This window comes from Hippichthys cyanospilos, chromosome 15, assembly GCF_059441005.1.
Source record: "Hippichthys cyanospilos isolate Australia breed blue-spotted pipefish chromosome 15, RoL_Hcya_1.0, whole genome shotgun sequence".
Taxonomy (NCBI): Eukaryota; Metazoa; Chordata; class Actinopteri; order Syngnathiformes; family Syngnathidae; genus Hippichthys; species Hippichthys cyanospilos.
Window position 1 is genome coordinate 8,348,373 of NC_142383.1, and position 17,628 is coordinate 8,366,000.

A 17,628-nucleotide genomic window follows, 5' to 3' on the forward strand; every position below is an offset into this window, starting at 1 on the left:
CTTTTTCTGGTCTTTTCGAAGGATTCTCTGAATTTGTTGCTGACCTGGTGACTCCTGCAGATAAAATACAGTATTAATCATGGGTGACTTTATTGTTCATATGAACTTTTCATCTGAATGTCTTATTATAACGTTCCAGACAATGACCAATATTTTAACTAGTCCTTCCACATGGCCCATGCCCCTTTTTCTTGCAGCCTTCAAGCAAAGGTTGTAGTAGTAAGTAACAAAAACACATGTTAACCAAAAATTGTTAATAAAATAATAAATAAATCATAAACCTTAATAATTATGTACCATAGCAGTGCTAACACAACAGCATTCAACTTGTAACAGCTAAGGATTTCAAACACTAATCCTCTTCAGTTATCAATACCAATGGATCTGTGAATTATCGTGCAACCATTGAGTGCTCATAATTCGGATATTTGTGTGCAACTCAAGATACAAAAAAACATCATATGACATATCTTTGAAAACTCATAAATTACGGCAGTTTTGAAGTATAAGTACAACTCTGCTTCCGCATTGTTTAGATATTTGCCATTGTCAACATTTAATGTGGGGATGGACTTTGTTTCAGTCTGAGTTTGAAAAGTCAGACTGCATTTGAATGCACCACATAGCTGTGTTAACATTGGAGACTTGTGCAGCATCGTAAAATGACGATTTAGTAGTGCATCAGCATCCTTGATCAGCGTTGAGCACGAGTTTTTTAATAACGGTGTGTGGATGTTGGTAGAGATGTGATTTAATAATAAAAATAATAATTAAAAAAATAATTAAAAACATAGTTGCGAGGAGGAGCAAAGCTAGCTGCTAACAGCTACAACCGCTGCTAACTATCATCAATGCACTGACAATGTCCATGTATTATTTGGCATGTGTATTTATTTATTTATTTTTTTTTAATTTCCCTTTGCTAGGGTAGTTGCTACCAACTAGTATTACGTTGTTGCCTTGTGACATGATTTTGGGACATTTTACATCATTCTTGAATTGTAGTAAATGAGAATCATGATTCATCTGTGAATTGATTTTTTTGGCAAACCTCTATGATATTGATCATCACAAAGTCACTGTGCAATGTTGCTATCACCATCCCCCTAGGCGTAAAAAGCGCTATACTTTAAAAAGCAGGGTTCAAAAACACCGCATGTCGCAACTCAAAACAAACGCGGCTTAGCATTATATGTTCTCATCCACTTGCCATACATGCTGAGCCGAAAGAAATGCGCATCACAGGCTATGACGCAAATCTTTCTTGATAGAAATGTTTGTATTTAATAAACCACTCGTTTTTACAGCATTGGAAAACGTTAAGAATGTTTGTGACATGTTTGGAAACCATTTTAAGGCCCGCTACACACCAAGCCATCGTTAGCAGTTGGAACTCATTGTGCACCGTCATTTGTTGCGGGGTGTCGGAAAAAGGTTTTGGGTTGATTCAGCATGTTTACTTGTCGGGTTCTATTGAACAATTTTCAATTTGAGCGGCTGTTTAGCTTTCAAATTAGCACAGAAGATGAGATGAGAATCGGAAGTGACAAATGCGAAAAAAACAAACGGTGCACAACTTCATCAAGAACAGCATTTCTCTTGCTTTTTTTCACATCCCAACCTTGGCGTTCAAGATAATGGCTACCCGAGTAGAAGTGCACGAGGGGATCTATCGTGAGTGAAAATGAACGCCGTCTGTTTTTTTTTTTTTTTTTTTTTTTGTCTATAAATAATGCGACGGACATGATGCCAGGCATCCCACAATGCATTGCGTGAAATGTAAACCACGGGATAAGAACAGTGACTATCACGGCCTATGGAGACCTAGACATACAGAGTTGGATTACCACCTCTATCGTTTTGCTTCAAGCTCCATGTGGCTTTTTGAGCATTGGAATGTTTGGCAGGGTACAGTCCATAGTAGTCATCTATCATAATGAAATTCTACTTTTATTGGTGTTTCTATAGAGTAAAATGAACAAAAAAATGATTAGGCCCTAGGAAAGTGGCTGAGTGTTGCACATGCTCCATCATCACAATGCCCAAGGGTCCCACATTTGAGGGGGCTTCGCTCCAATGAGGTCCAGTGTGGTCCAGCCTGGAGTGGGTCAGCCCACTCATCAGACTTTGGCACATTCATTTCAGTAGCGACCTTCTCTCATTATTTAAGCAACGGTGACAATAGCATACGCCCCTCACCCCTTTTATGCGCACAAGTGTTTTGGGGGGCATTGCCCCCGCCTTCCCCCTTTTAGTGTGCCCCGCCTGGTCTTTTCAAAAAGATACCCTCAACTTCCCTTTCTTCATTTGCCGAAACAGATTTCTTTTTTACTCTCCAGGCCTCTCATTAACTCTGCTCATGCTCGCTGCGGCTTGAAGTGGGCGGGCCTTGTGAAAAAGCAACCAATTAGGGGCCTCATCAGGTCCAATTAGGCGAGACAAAGCCAGAGTAAAGATAACTTAATGAGTGTGTGTGTGTGTTTGTGTGTGTGTGTGTCCAATGTTAGAAAACTTGGCCAACACAAGCTTTTGGGGGGGCGGCTTCTCTCCAGGGCCAAGTGTTGTTGTGCTGGCAAGGCACCGGGGCCCCCCAGGAGTCCCAGAAAGAGAGCCATTCAATCCTCTTTTACCTGTTTGCAATCTCTTATTATTGTCCGCCTCAACTCTCTCAATGTTTCCTTCAACAAGGGGAGGGGGGTAGATGGATATTAAAGGGGTGCCTTTCACCTCATTAGAAGAGCATTTGCACTGTCTTCTAGCCGCAACAATGTATTTTTCTTTTTTTCTTTTTACATCATAATCTTCCCTGAATGGAGGATTTTTGGGGCGCTTAATTTGCCGCCCACGCTAAACGCATTCATTAATGAATTGGGTAACACTAATTTTCTCCCATTCAAGGGGTGCAATCTTTTAGAAGGGGGGGGCTAAATAATGAGGGGAGGTGGTGGTGGTGGGGGGAGATATAATTAGGATACAAGGGCCCACTTCAGTAAATATTTGGAATCTTTTAAGGCTTACCCTCTATTAATTACTTCCACAAGAGATTTTTGCAGCGGGAAATGAAGTGCCAACTTTCCTCTAACAAGATAAGCTTGTTAGGGGGCGTCCTTCTATTGGCGGTCCGCCATTTTAATCAAACGCATGCTCAGAAAATGGGCTCATTATGGAAACAAAGGCACGACGCGCAAACAGTGATGTCATATTTTGTCACTTTTTTTACACAAATAAAGACGACATGGAAAAGGCCGATAGTGTTGATCGGCGCTGATGCTTTTGTTTCAATAATGGCAGCTGACAACCCAGAGCAGGTTGCCGAGTTGTATAACTGCTTAACATCACAAACACAAATAATTCAAAGCAAAATAAACCAAAATTGTATATATATATAAAAAGAAGAATCTAAATTTTATAATGCCACTGTGCAAAAACATCTTGGTTGTGCAAAAAAACAAAAGAAAATATATTTGTAAGAAAAAAGGTTGGACATTTTGAACGTGTATATGTTAGTACAGTAAGTATTTCTTTCTGATGACTACCTTGTAATTTTTTTTGTTGTTAATTGATGCTTTGTTATGTGGTATGTATTTTTTGTATCTTGTAAGTGAAAGCACTTTCAGTCACTATATATTTTTTCTTTTAATTTTATACATGTTCAAAATAAATTTGAAAAAAAGAGTACACCAACGTTGTAAAACTCAACCACAAAGTGGTTATTTATTGAGGAAAAACACGTTTAAATGAGAACTATTCTTAACTGTAATTCTTCAAGAAAATTAAAAAACATGAAATCAAGCTATATTAGCACAGGGAAAATTCTTTTTTCTTTTAATTTCCATTTTTCATTTATTTAGCAGAGAAGGGCATTGCCAATAAGACCCTCGCCATTTAATATGACGATAATCGAGTTTTTTTAAGATTTGCAAGCTGATCCGTGGTTGGCTGTCAAGAGCTACTGTTGATTTATTTTCTTTTGATGGAAAGTGACATCCCCTAAAATGGATTTTGCTTCTTAATTCATCTTCCACAAATGTAAAATTAATCATAATTAATTGTTCACACAATAGAAATATTGGCTTGAGCTCCCGGTTAACAAATTCAAATACAGTACATACTAGACCATAACAAAAAAAAACAACAAAAAAAGAATGTACTTTTCATTGGGCCACTAGAGGGAGCATACATACCACACTGTATTAGAGCTGCTAATTGTTTTATTGGTTTGAAATGGGGAGGGCATTTTTTTGTGGGTATGAACTTTTTTTTTTTTTTCTTTTTAGAAAGGAAACAATCATTTCTTTCAGAATATTTTTTGCAACTCTCTTAACAGCGTTCAGGCATCTGTCTCTGGACCCTGTTTGGAAATTGCTTCCACCATTCAGTTTGTTATGAATGACGGGTGCCATCTAGAGGTTTCAGAAGGGTACTGTGACTTTATCCGTTTTGGGCATTCTGCATGCAATTTCATGACGTCATGGTACAAATCTAAACCATAACTATACATCGTGTATTTAGTTGCCAAAACAACAGTAAATTTGACAACTAAAACAAGGTTGAATGTCACCTCAAAAGACAAAGTAAAAGTTATTCAAATCAAAGCATGTCATGCAGTGAAACCTCTGACAAGACAAACTGCAGAAACATGGTGTAAAATATGCCGGTCGACAAACACATAAAGCTCAAGTGGGTCATAATTTTTAGATGTGTGTAAGGGAATCGACACGGAACCATAACACTGGTAATGTGAAAGGCCAACAAATTTGTAGACTTTTAATTAGTCATGTTCCAGTAAAGGTGATTCCTGTCTTCTTTGAAATAGTCACATAGTCACTCTGATAGAGTGATGGCATGAACATAATACACGCCTTTTATTATTATGTATGGTTAACAGATAAAAAAAAAAAAAAAGCTCCAACAAGATGGTGAAACACTACATTTGTCTCATTGAAGGTCCTTAAATCACTTTAATGTAATTCCTTGGGAGCAAGATGCCATAAAATTGTGGCAAACCACATTTTTTTTTTTTTTAATGAATCCCCACTACTCACCTCAACATAGCTTGTTGCTGCCGAGATGTCACAAGAAGGCGTCAAATCACAATTAAAGCTTCCCACCTCACTTAGATGATGCAGCTGCGCCAAAGCACCACTTTTGTCCAAACGGATGTCTTCAACTCGCCAAAAAGCTCGCGACAAACTCGCGACAAAGCACTACTTATGCCTAAAGGATGCTCCTCAGCTCATTTAAACGTAGTTCCTCAGTACCAAGCTGTCAAGTCATGTAATGGTGGTAATTTAAGAAAAAAGTAATTCGAACAAGTATGTAACGTAATGTTATGAAAAAAAGGCGAATAAGGAAAAATAAGTGATCTTAATTTTTTAAAGGGCCTACCATTAAAATGAATTAAATTGATACTTCAGTGGCATAAGAAAAAAATATTGTCATGAGAATCAATCAATTTCTTTTAACCAGAAAAGTTGTGTGAGAATACAAATATTACTATTCAAAAAATAAAAGTCACAAGTTTGATAAAATTACAATTTTGCAGGAAAACTATACCTAGAATTGCAGGAAAAAATGTTGATGGTTCCTCAGCATGTGATAGCACAAGAGACTTATGGTTTAGAATAGTGGTGAATATAAAAATCTTTCCTAAAAATCACAGTGTAGTTCATAAAAGATTTATGATGGCGACAGTTTGACCCTGGCACAAATTATTTCCATTATTTTCTAAAGTCTCCATTTTGGAAACACGCAGAAGCACAAGTGATGAATGACACCAACGGGGCACTTAACGGTTGTTTTTCAAGAAAACAACAATGATATTTAGCTCCTAAGATTAGAACTTGATTTTTTTTTTTCTCCAAAAGTGAGCAAGGTCAACAAAAGGTTCAAGCAACAACAAAGTTTTATGACTTAAGGCGAATTAAAAAAAATGTAGCTGGCGCACAACACAGTTGGAAGTCTAAAGAGGCCCAGTACAACTTCTTGAGCTTCGGACATCGAACAGCAAGTATAATAAGTAGATGTAATCATATTATAATTAAAACAAAAAAAGGAAATTTTATGCTACATTTACATACTCATAGTCAACTACTTTTTCAACAAACTAGTGCAACAAACGATAAAAATACAAACTTAGAACAACTCGTAATTCTCATCATGTCACCCAAAAGTGCAACAGAACAGTTGCTGACATAATTTTGGGCTTGGCCCAACATAAGGTTTTAGCAAATTGCAAAACCAGTTTATGTTCACACATTTTATTTTTTTCAACACTGCAAATGTTCCATTCTAAAATAAACATTTATTTATGTATTTAGTTATTGAAAGCTGGAATAGATAAAAGTCATTCAATGAGAAAAATGGTATAAAGTGGAAACCCGTGTTTCAAATGGCAAAAATCTGCATGTTACCCAACACTGTATAAAAATGAACTAGAATGTATTATGAATCAACAGTATTCTGTTACAAGGCATGTCAAATCGTGTTTCTGCAAGCAACAAAAACATTTTAAATTCGGAAAAGACGCTTGGTGGAAGCTTACTTCGAAAGAAAAATCAGTAGTGTGAAAGTAAATATTTCTTTTCCCTCGTCACATGAACCGCAGCAGTAAGAGTCACATATGAATCTAAAGCCAGAGTTTGCAGACCCTTGTACGAGTATACTCCCCCTTTTGAGTATATTCATCAGTCACGGTACCACTATATTAACGATTTACTGAAAACTTGAGCTTGCAATTTCAAAGATTTGGCTTTGTGAATGTCTCCCTCTAGTGGGAAAACAATTCAACAACAGTATGTATTACTAGACCCAAAACTATGTCCGCCTCACAGTTCAGCGTCCCAAGTTCAATTCTAGCTGGCCCCGGCCTTCCTGTGTGAAGATTGCATGTTCTCCCCGCTCACTTCACTAGGGTTCCCTCCCGCCACTCCGGTTTTTTCCATGAAAAGTGTATGGACACCCTAAATTGTCCTTCTGTGTGATTGGGTGTGTGAGTGGTTGTTTGTCCCTGCTATTGGCTGGCATCCAATTCAGATTGTCCCCGTCTTCCATGCGAGGACGGCTATGTAGGATAGCCACCAGCAAGCCAGCGACCCCAGTGAGGATAAGCAGCTATAAATGGATGGGAGCTGGGCAATCAGACTTACTAGAAAAGGGCAGACAAATTATTTTTCTGGAGTCATAATTTGAAGCTTCAGTAGTCAGTGGTGAGGAAAAGTTGGAATGTTAAAAAAAAAAAAAAAAAAAGATTTGCACCAGTTGTATCTAGTTATGGCATAACACAAAAAATAGAGAGAAAAAGTTGTTTATTTATGGTCAAAAAGTAATGTTGCAAGAGCTAGCAGCATTCCGAGAAAAACACATTGTTTTATAAAAGTCGTATTTTTACGAGAAATTTGACGTTTGTACTACTGAGAAAAAAAAACAAAAATAAATTTGTCATTTCGCAAGATAAACCATGTTTGGAATTTGTGGTGAAAAATGATTATTTTAATTAAAAAAATACTGTAACTTTGCATGAGCAAGACTCCCTTTTTTTCTTTTTTAGAACAACAATTCTAGTTTCTGAAAAATATGGTTAGAAACACAAATTCCAAACTTACATATTGTGAGAGCAAAGAAATGTCTTCTTCGGGGGTAAACGAAATCCTGTTGCATTTAATATTAATACAATATAACAAATACACGAGGGAATAGTAAAGAATGGAACAAAATGCAGTGTGTCACACATCACGTTGAAGTGTGTGTGTGTGTGTGTGCATGCACGGCTGTGTATAAAATATTAGTCATGTTGTTATCATTTGTGTTACGAAGGGTCTAAAGTGCATAAACGGTTCACACGTGTGATGTTACATCAGTGGTGCTAAGTGGAGATTTACGCAGAACAGGAAAGTATGTCAACAAACCTTTTTTAAAAAAAAAACATTTACTTAATCATCCGCCTGTTATGCTGTTGCCATGGCAGCAAAGCATCACAGTGGACTCATCTTACATGTGGCATTAATCTATAAGATGAATATCTTGAGTTAATTTAACATAATTGTTTGACCACTGTCTCTTATGTGTTCAAAATAAAAGACAGATAGTAAAATAGAGAGTAGGGAGATGGTAAGTTTTGTTTTATCACAGGTAAAAAAGAAGATTGGTTATGCAAAATATAATTTTGAGAGAAGAATTGAAAATGAAAATACACTGCTACAATATTCATTTTATGACAAGAAGTCATACTGTATTTTCATGAGAACAAAATGTTGACAATCTTAATCTTACAAATTCATCATTTTACACAGAGAACGTCATAAGCAATGAGAAAAGAGTAAATGGTATGAGGAATGAGATGTATTAATATATACAAGTATCTTGTGTTGTGAGATTAATCACAGAATAGGGAAAACAATGTTGATTTGTGAAACATCTATGAGATTAAAGTCACATTTGAAAAATGATACCTGTATCAACAAGTGTTAGGATTAGAAAAGGGCGTAGAAAAAGAGTTCTATGAGAAGTCATTATGACCAGCAACATTTTTTATTATTCTACACATAAATGATGTCATGTTGCTGGAATGAGGCATTGAAGTTGCATTGAAAAATTTGTATTATAAAGCTGTAGAATGAAAAAAAAACCTACAGAAATAAATCATGATAATCTTAGTTTTAAGAGGACAAGTATTACATTCATGTAAAAAAAAAATAACTTTACAACATATGTATCTGCATTTTGTTAACCATGCATGAACAATACACTATTTGTGTTACCAATACTATGTTTTTCACTGGAAAAATGCCAAAGCATTGTCCAATAGAAAGGTATTAGTGCCATCTTGTGTCATCTATAGGCAATTATTATTCACAGATTTTTGTTTTTCACAACAGGGCTCACACCTGTACAGTGGGGGAGGACTGTTTTATAACATTTTTTTTCTCTAAGACACAAGATGTTCATTTATGAGAAAAAAAGGAGTAGAAACATGTATTTTAAGCGCCTTTAAGAAACAATACTCTTATACAATACTATTTATAAATAAAATACAATAATGTGCTTGAAAATGTTCAAAAATACCCATCATCTTGCGTACATCATAGAAAAATAAACATCTGTGACCTAAAGGCATATGATATACTGCTAATAAAAAGTACTTCAATAATAATAAGATATTTACACCTCATGTTGACTGTTTAGAATCCACTGCTGTCAGTTCTGTCTCGCGGTGGCTTTCTCTTGCGGCTCCTCTTGGAGTGGGGCGGCAGTGGCGACGTCTCTCGGGAGTCCTCGCCCGAGCCCGCGTCCTGGCTGTCCCGCCAGGCGCCGGGCGCCGCGGCGAGCTCCTCGCCCGGGAAATTGGGAACTCGCCCGTACACTTTGACCTGCAAGTCAGCGATGTCGTTGCGGATGTCGGCCATGAGCAGCAGCAGGAAGTCGAAAGAGCCCGGAGAGCCCTACAAGTCAACGACAATAACTAAGTAAGCAAACGAGATAATAATATCCATCTATTCATTTTTTTTATAATGCTTGGGACTCATTAGGGTCATGGAGACTTGGGCAAGATTCCTGTTGGTTGTAATATAAAGGTTTCAAAAGGCTTCTTCAGAAATGATAATGCTTAGGAATAAAATTGAAAATTTTAATGAATTGTAATTTTATAAGGATTGTTTCAGCTTTGTGTTATTTTCCTGAAAATACATTTTTAATTTGGCACAGACAGAATGAAAAAAATAAAATGAGGGCGCTCTTATTAAATATGTTTTATTTCTTCTTCAGCACCCGTTTTCACAGCTGACAAGTAATTTTTATATTAAAGGCGTACAGTAAACTTTTTTTTACAATGGTTTACATTTTACAAGAATAATACATACTATTCATTATACATAGATGAATAATACATTAGTATTTTACAAGAATAATAATGTTATGAGATAAAAAAATCTAAATTGTGATTTTTGCGGTAATCAAAACTTTGCTTCTCAAAAAATATGAATGTATCTTGTATTGTAATACAATTGTATGAGAATTTAACAGTTTTTTTTTTGTTTTTGTTTTTTTTCGCAAGGACATATTCCACATCCAATGTATTTTACACAATAAAATTATAAAATGTTATTTGGCAAGAGTAAAATTTCATTTGACATAATAACAAAGATTAAATTGTAATTTTATAAGAACAACATTTAAATTTTATGAGAATAAGTGCAATGTTTTAATCCAAATTGTATTCATTCATTTATTCATTAATAAAGGAAAGTGTCATATTTATGAGCGCAAAGTAAAAAACGTAGTTATAGATATAGTGTTGCACTGTAGCTCCGCCGCAATAATGCTGCTTATTTTTTTGCATCCGTTGGCTTCTTGAAATAACGGCGCTGGAAAAACGATAATACAGTTGTCGATTGTCTTACTGGAGGTCCAATAGGCCCGGGCGCTCCTCGCTCTCCCTGGAGGGTAAAAGAAAGAAATATTTAGTTTAGATGAATTTGAGTAAAGGGGCACACAAGAGGAATTCACAATATTGCATTTGTTTTTTTCCCTTTAATGAGTGCGAGCGCAACTGTGAGGAAGTACTGTTGATCTACGGTAGCGCTCTGCCGCTGAGGTGGTTGGGCGGGGGGAGGGGGTCACGCTGGGGCTGTGAGTGTTTTGGCAGATGGTTTGGATTTGTTACTCGGAGAGACAGATTAGCATCACCCCTCCGATCTATCCATACAAACATCCCCGTCGCGGGAAAATTGAAGGATTCTGTGTATGTCTAATGCACCTGAAGAGGACCACACCAGCGAGTCGCTAAGCCGAGCAAATCGGTATTGAACGAAATGGCTCGCTTCCAAAAGAAGTCATAACCTGATCAAAATTCAATAAAGAGATTTCATTTTTGGCACATGATTGAGATTTGAAGTAGTGTAACAAACAGGCCACATTTGAGCAAGGACACAACTACAATTGTGATTTTGAACACAAAAAGAATCGGAAAGTCCTGAATAAAAAAATCAAATTTTTGGCCCATGTTAGTTCATTCACTGCCAATAACGACTACGGATGTCAAATAGTCTTTGACATCAAATCTTGTCAAGGGCAGTGGATGATGCATTCTCACACGCATGCAACATCTGAATGTGTTCCAAATAACACTGTGACTCATGTTTGACTCAAAAAATCTTACACGTCGAGGTCTGCAAATTTTAGATGAACTTTTCCACTGCCAGACCAGCAAAAATAATTCCTTGATGTCTATAATCATCAACAACACTGATTGAGTTAATCTAATGAAACAATGTGATGTCTTCGCTGACCACGACTTCTGGTCTGGCAAGTTTGAACTAAAGAAAAAAAAAAACTCATCTTAAACCCGTGTTCCATAATGCGCCAAATAATAGTAGACAAAAATAACTATGAAGACTGATTTTTTTTTTTTACATGACACGAGTGATCACACTCGGAAAATTGTCACAAAATGGTCGCTAAATAGGATTGCAACGCATATCAAACCATTGCAGGTCCCCGATGAACCCTTCTTAAAAAAATAAAAATAAAAAGCCTGAAATATCCCAGACGTGCTGATATTCTTAACACCGATCAGGAAAAAGCTAATGGCCACTTGAACACTCCAAAATGCTTACCCTCCCAGGGGGGCTTACTTTTGATTTTCATGGGGCAAGAAACGTGTTTGCACTTGAGTGGATCACAGACGTCACGAGCAATCGGTCATACATCTAAAATACAATTTAGCAACCTCAACTGTGAACAATCATCGCCGTGTAGCTGAAGTCAGATCTCTATTAAGTGTAGTTGAACCGGTTTCCAAATGTAATCTCACCTTGTGTCCGTCTTTTCCCGGCGCTCCCGGAGGCCCCTGACGAATGGAAAAAAAAATGTTAATATTGGTTCAAGATTGTGAATTTTGTTTGTATGTTTAGTAAGAGAATATGGTTAATGACTCTTGGTGATTCCATCAGAGCTGAAATGCAGTTTTAATTTCAAGTTAGGCACGGGCATGTTACATGGACTTCTGACCCTGGTTATTGTGGAAGTAGAATTTGATTTGATTTCAACACAAGTTCATCGTAATTTTAAAGAACATTACATTTGTGAGTAAAAAAAAAAAAAAAGTAATTTTTTCAAGTTAAATAAAGGCACAGTATACAGTATTTAATTTTTGGCCTAAGTTGAGATCTCAAATATGGGTGCATACACAAACAAATTCAAAGTACCGTATTTTCCGGACTATAAGGTGCACCGAATTATGAGGCACACACTCAATTAATGACATATTTTCAAACTTTTTCAATCACAATATAGTAATACTCAAAGTAATAACAATAATAACCCAAATAATAAGTCTAAACTCTCATAAGCATAATAAGACAATGTCAATATGACCAACCTTGTTCAACTGTAAACACACAAAAGAAACAGGTAAAGCTTAATTTATCAGTTCATTTCCCATTTACGATTCCCAAGCTCAATATTGATCCATAAATAAGACGCACCTGATAATAAATGAACTTATTGTAAATAAACTTGAATTTATATATCACTTTTCTACTTTACAGAAGCACTTTAGATTGACTTCTAATTCACTTAGTGATCAGGAGCAACTGGAGGTTCAGTGTCTTGCTCAAGGATACGTCCATATGGTGGCAAAAGTCGAGGATTGAACCTCAGCGTTGATAAACGTGTTCAGTTAAAGTTATTTTCTATTATTTTATATATGTTTTAAAAATCTATGGTATTTCAAGAAAATTGGACTATTACAAGAACCAAAGACTAACTTCATAATAAATTAGCTTTAACATTGTCATATATTTTTTCAAAAGAGCAATGTTGTATTATTAATAGATTTTTTTTTACTAGAAAAAATGTCTCTCGATAAAAAACATACATTTTGAAGAAAATGGTGAAATAAAAAAAAAAAGTCATTGCTATACAAGCATAAAGCCAGCATTATGAGAAGAGTTCAGAATTAATGGTCTCGGAATAAAAATGGTTGTGATTGATTCCAAAAATAGTATCCATCCATCCATTTAGTATAGCCGCTTATCCTCACTCGGGTTGCTGGCGCCTATCCCAGCAATCACAAAAATAGTAGGGAGAGAGAATTATTATTGGAAAGGAAATACTACAAACTTGTAAAAAGTCCTCCATTATATGAGAATATAGTCCTCAAGTCCTCCTAATGTAGCCTACTTTTTAAACTGACCGCCTCAAGTATGCGTGTTCTAGCATCAGTATTCCAAACAACACGGACACACCTCTAATGAGGATTAAGAGGTTTTCGGAGACAAACGTAAGTAATTAAAACCCCCCGAATGCTCACTGGAGGGCTTTGTGAGGTTTTGGCCCAGTTAACGCCGCTAGCTCATCTGATTGCAGGTGTTGATAGTGTCATTCATCAACATGGCAACGCACAACCGCATCTTGCACATTCTTGGTCCGCGTCCCGGTCACACTAATCAACATGAAAGGAAAACGCTCGCGGGCAGAGAATGCGACCCAGCCAAAGAAAACCTCGTGTCAATGGATTAACCCTTCATTGTTCATACCTCAAAAGGTCAACGCTTCAGGTTTGGTTTAAATGGATCGGACCTTAACGATTGTATTAATCACTATAAATCAACTCTACATATTTGCATGTGATCTCATTCTAAAAATGAGTCATTCAAAGTTGCACTGTAGCTATCATCTGTTTAAGTAACGCTGTGAGAAGGAAGAAGTCATGCTGGGGATTTAAAAAAATATATACTGTATATAATCGCAGTTTCCTAACTACAATTAAAATGTATTTAAAATGTTCATGTTCACGGCAAGTCCAAGGCAAAGTGAAGTCTAAAGTGCTTATGAATGAATGGAGTAAGTCGCAAAGAGGTGCATGGTTAGAAATGGGCGTCTGCTCCGATGTGGGAGTGAACATCGACAACTTGATTCATTGCAAAATGTAATTTTACGTGGCTCAAAAGAACCCCACAAAGAGTAAAAATTTTAGAAGATGTTTTCCCCTGTCCGAACGTGGGCCCTCTAGAGCAAGCTCTAGGTGTGAGCCTTGAAGGGACAATTTGGGACCTCTTTCTCATGGGCTCACAATTTATGGGAGGGGCTAAAGGGGTCAGGTGCAAAGTGAGCTAGACAGGGGTGGAAGACAAGGACATTTTCACATGTTAAATGTTCTAAAGTCCAGAAAATACTGTAGTATTTTGAAAAATGCAGTTACTTTTTATGACTAATGTATGTTTAAAATTAAAACGTGTTATGAGGATTGCCACAACTGTGAATTAAAAATCGTAATGTTACAAGAATCTTAGTTATCCAAATCTCATACAAGTGTCATGGGATAGATGAGATGATTCTTGAAATTACATGAAAAAAAAACTTTGGGGAGAAATTAGTGTTTTGAAAATAGCAGTATTCATAATGTTGTAATGGAATGGGAGTTGAGGGGGGAAATGTGTTGCCCAGGATAATGTCAAGAATCACGTGAACTGACCACAGGTCCACGCGGACCTCGTTTGATGTGGGACAAATCTGGTGTGGGCCCTATGGGACCCATCAGGCCCCTTGGTCCAGGAGGGCCCGGTGGCCCTGACTGTCCAACAAGACCTGGCTGCCCCTCTGGTCCTGGCTCGCCTGAAAAAAAAAAAAAGAAGCAGATGAAAGTGGATTTGATATTCTGTTTCTTTAGTCAAGAAGAAGTTAAACAGACTTAAAAAAATAAAAATACTGCATGAGTTATTTCTTGTAGAGGAACTACATCAAGCAATTTTTTGTAAATTTCCTTTGCACAGAAAATTTATCATTTTTAATTAAAAGGTTTTTCTAGCTAAAAAACATTCAGATGTAATATTGAAGAACAACATAAGTACTGTACACCTGCAGGCGCTATGGAAATCTTACAAAGAGCTTTATCGAAAACAATTTTGAGTCTGAGTAACTTATTAGCTCTGAATGTTTTATCAATAAATATAGTGCTTTAAATCATTCAAATACATGTAATATAAATATATATCGCTAACATTATCTGATTTCTAAACAATGTCATTTCAAATTAATAATTTAAAAATTATTTTTTATTTGATCTTCCTATTTTGCTTTATGAAAATTATAGTCAAGTTAATGGATCAAAATATAAGAGTATGTTTATGCACTTAAATAAAGGAATTTCATTTGAAATACTGCATGGAAATGTGTGAGTTTGTTATGTATTAAGTGCTTATTTGCAAAAGTTGGGTGTGTTTAATTTTTTCTGACATATGTTTTTTTTTAAACATTAAATATTTTTATCCAATTTAATTGAACACCATGATGTAAAATATAAGTGCACAAAAATATCACATAGAATTAAAATGTATAAAATACACGAAATAATAAGGACACAAAATGCAGAATTACAATCTTTATTATTTCTAAAAAAAAATAATAATAATTGCTTTTCATTGGACAGTGATGATATTTTTTTTAGTAGGATAAAGTTTTTAATTGAACAGAAAAGTATTTGTAATCATTTTGATGTAAATTGATATTTCATTATCCTAAGAATCCAGGAAGCTTCATTTTTACCTGGTGGACCAGGCAGGCCTGGTGGACCTGTTAAAAAGGTAGCTGGGATTTTGTCATCAGTCTTTTGTTCTGGAACATCAGAACTGCTTGACAGTATCTTGAGGAAAGAAAGAAAAAAACTCTTAAAACCTAAGTAGGGATTTTACAGTGAAACAATAAGGCTGTAACAAAGATAGTTAGAAAAGAATTATTATATTTTATGAGCACACACCCTCATTTAATTATTCCCTAAGCATGGTTAAAAGATCAGTTTAAGTGTACAGTAGTTGATGTACTGAGTCAAAAAATTAAGAAATGACAAATTTGCTGCTTGCTGGATAGTTACTGATTTAGACCTAAATATAGCATATCTTAGCCATCGAACATTGTGAGAATATTTTTGCAGCTTTTGTGGATTTAAGTCAAGGAATCTTAATACATGTCTCAAATGTAAAATTACTTTTAAAAATGTGATGATATAAAAAATGTAACATAAACCGACCATATTGTTATTATTTATTTATGATTTACATGGGCATTATAATGTGTGTTGTACCTAAAATTTTCCTAAAGAGCTCGAGTACCACGTGACTAAAAGTAATTTATCATGTGACCCCGAATACCACTTGTGGCAGATGGATTCTGGATGGAAATCTGAGTCTGCTGTGGACTTTTTCCCCTGTTAATTTGCTGTCCAATTCGCACTTGGAGAAAGACATCAACTGAAGTGAAATGTGTTCAAGCGTTTTTCACAATTTTTCTTTTAAATAAAAGGAACTAAAGCAGTGTATTGTGCCTCCAGGGAGCTGTTAATATGTGAGTCCCGCTGTCAGCTATAACTGTGTGGAAAAATAAAACTGGGGGTAGATGGCTTCTGCAGATTTCCAGAACGATGATGTATAATAAATGTTAAGCTAGTGAGCTAACTATGGAGTAAATTGATGTTAATTGTGTGCTGTGTAGTGTTTTGTCACCAACAGCTGTAGTGTACTGCAAACATGTCACAAATCAAGAGAAAACTAGAAATTGCAAAACTAAAACGATAAACAGAACTGCATAGTAAAACGAAATCTTAACGCTAACACACAACGTAAAACAAGTCAACCATGCTAATGCTAACCATGTAAAACACAAACAAAAAGCTATAAAAATGAAAGTAGATATTCAGAATGAAGCTGTACAATAACCATTAAGCTAATGAGCGCCTAATAGCATGAATTTTGTAATTTAGTTTATTTTGCACCTTCTTCTAGCTTTATTTTTGTTGTTGTGTTTTACTATTAAAGTAACATAAAGCAAAAGAGAATGTGAAACTGCTGAACAGAAATGTTTAAACAAAATGTATACTATTGAAAATACAGCAAGCTTGAAGTTGTGCAGTATTTTGGCCACTCCTCTGATATTTACATCAAATGCTTTTTTTATCAAAAGGAGAGAACTGAACAAATAAACCAAGGAGCTGAAATTTCATCCATATGGTGACGTCGTCAAAATTTGAAATGACAGGATCGATCACTAAGTTATCACACTTCTAGGAGTGTGCCATCCTTTAGCTAAAATACACCAAGTAGAATATGGAAGAATTTGTCCAAGCAATGGACACAATACTGCACAAGAATTCATAACAAAGCAAATCAGCTAGCATAATGCTAACAGTGTAATATCAAAATGAAAAGCCAGTAAAAACCAAATCGATTAAAAACAATTTACATATAACAATTTTTCATTCGATGTTAGAATTTGAGGTGTTCACCTTCTGTTTTAGCTGCAACACAGTGGTCCTGATCTGCTGGAAGTCGTCACACGTGGCCGAGCATGTCCCCGTGTTCATCACATCGTCAGAGTTCTCCAAGGTATGATGCAGCGCTGTGAATGATATGGTTGATAGTATTTGCATTTACTTTTCGAGGATGTGAAGAGAACAAGAAATTTCGTAAATAAGATACAGCAGCTCAAAGAACATTTGTGTATAATGCATACTATACTAATATGTGTCATAGAAGTTGCTCAACAAGTTACAACAAAATCTACTTTGAACTATATAATTTAAACACACACACACACACACCTCAGCGCTGGTCACGCACATTGCGATGCAAACGAATA

The 17,628-nt window shown here is 35.9% G+C and overlaps 1 protein-coding gene across 2 annotated transcripts in view; it reads right to left on the reverse strand.

The window, feature by feature from the left end:
- Window positions 1-8,204: 8,204 nt before the first annotated feature.
- Window positions 8,205-17,628, reverse strand: part of ccbe1 (collagen and calcium binding EGF domains 1) — a 54,318-nt gene continuing 44,894 nt past the window's right edge. For both annotated transcript variants that reach the window (XM_088435224.1, XM_088435223.1), the window contains 6 exons: window positions 17,276-17,388; window positions 15,544-15,640; window positions 14,474-14,613; window positions 11,810-11,845; window positions 10,398-10,433; window positions 8,205-9,440 (listed from right to left, as the gene is read on the reverse strand). In XM_088435224.1, the coding sequence (XP_088291350.1) occupies window positions 9,180-9,440; window positions 10,398-10,433; window positions 11,810-11,845; window positions 14,474-14,613; window positions 15,544-15,640; window positions 17,276-17,388 (683 nt within the window). In that variant the 3' untranslated portion in view covers window positions 8,205-9,179. The remainder of the gene's footprint in view (window positions 9,441-10,397; window positions 10,434-11,809; window positions 11,846-14,473; window positions 14,614-15,543; window positions 15,641-17,275; window positions 17,389-17,628) is intronic.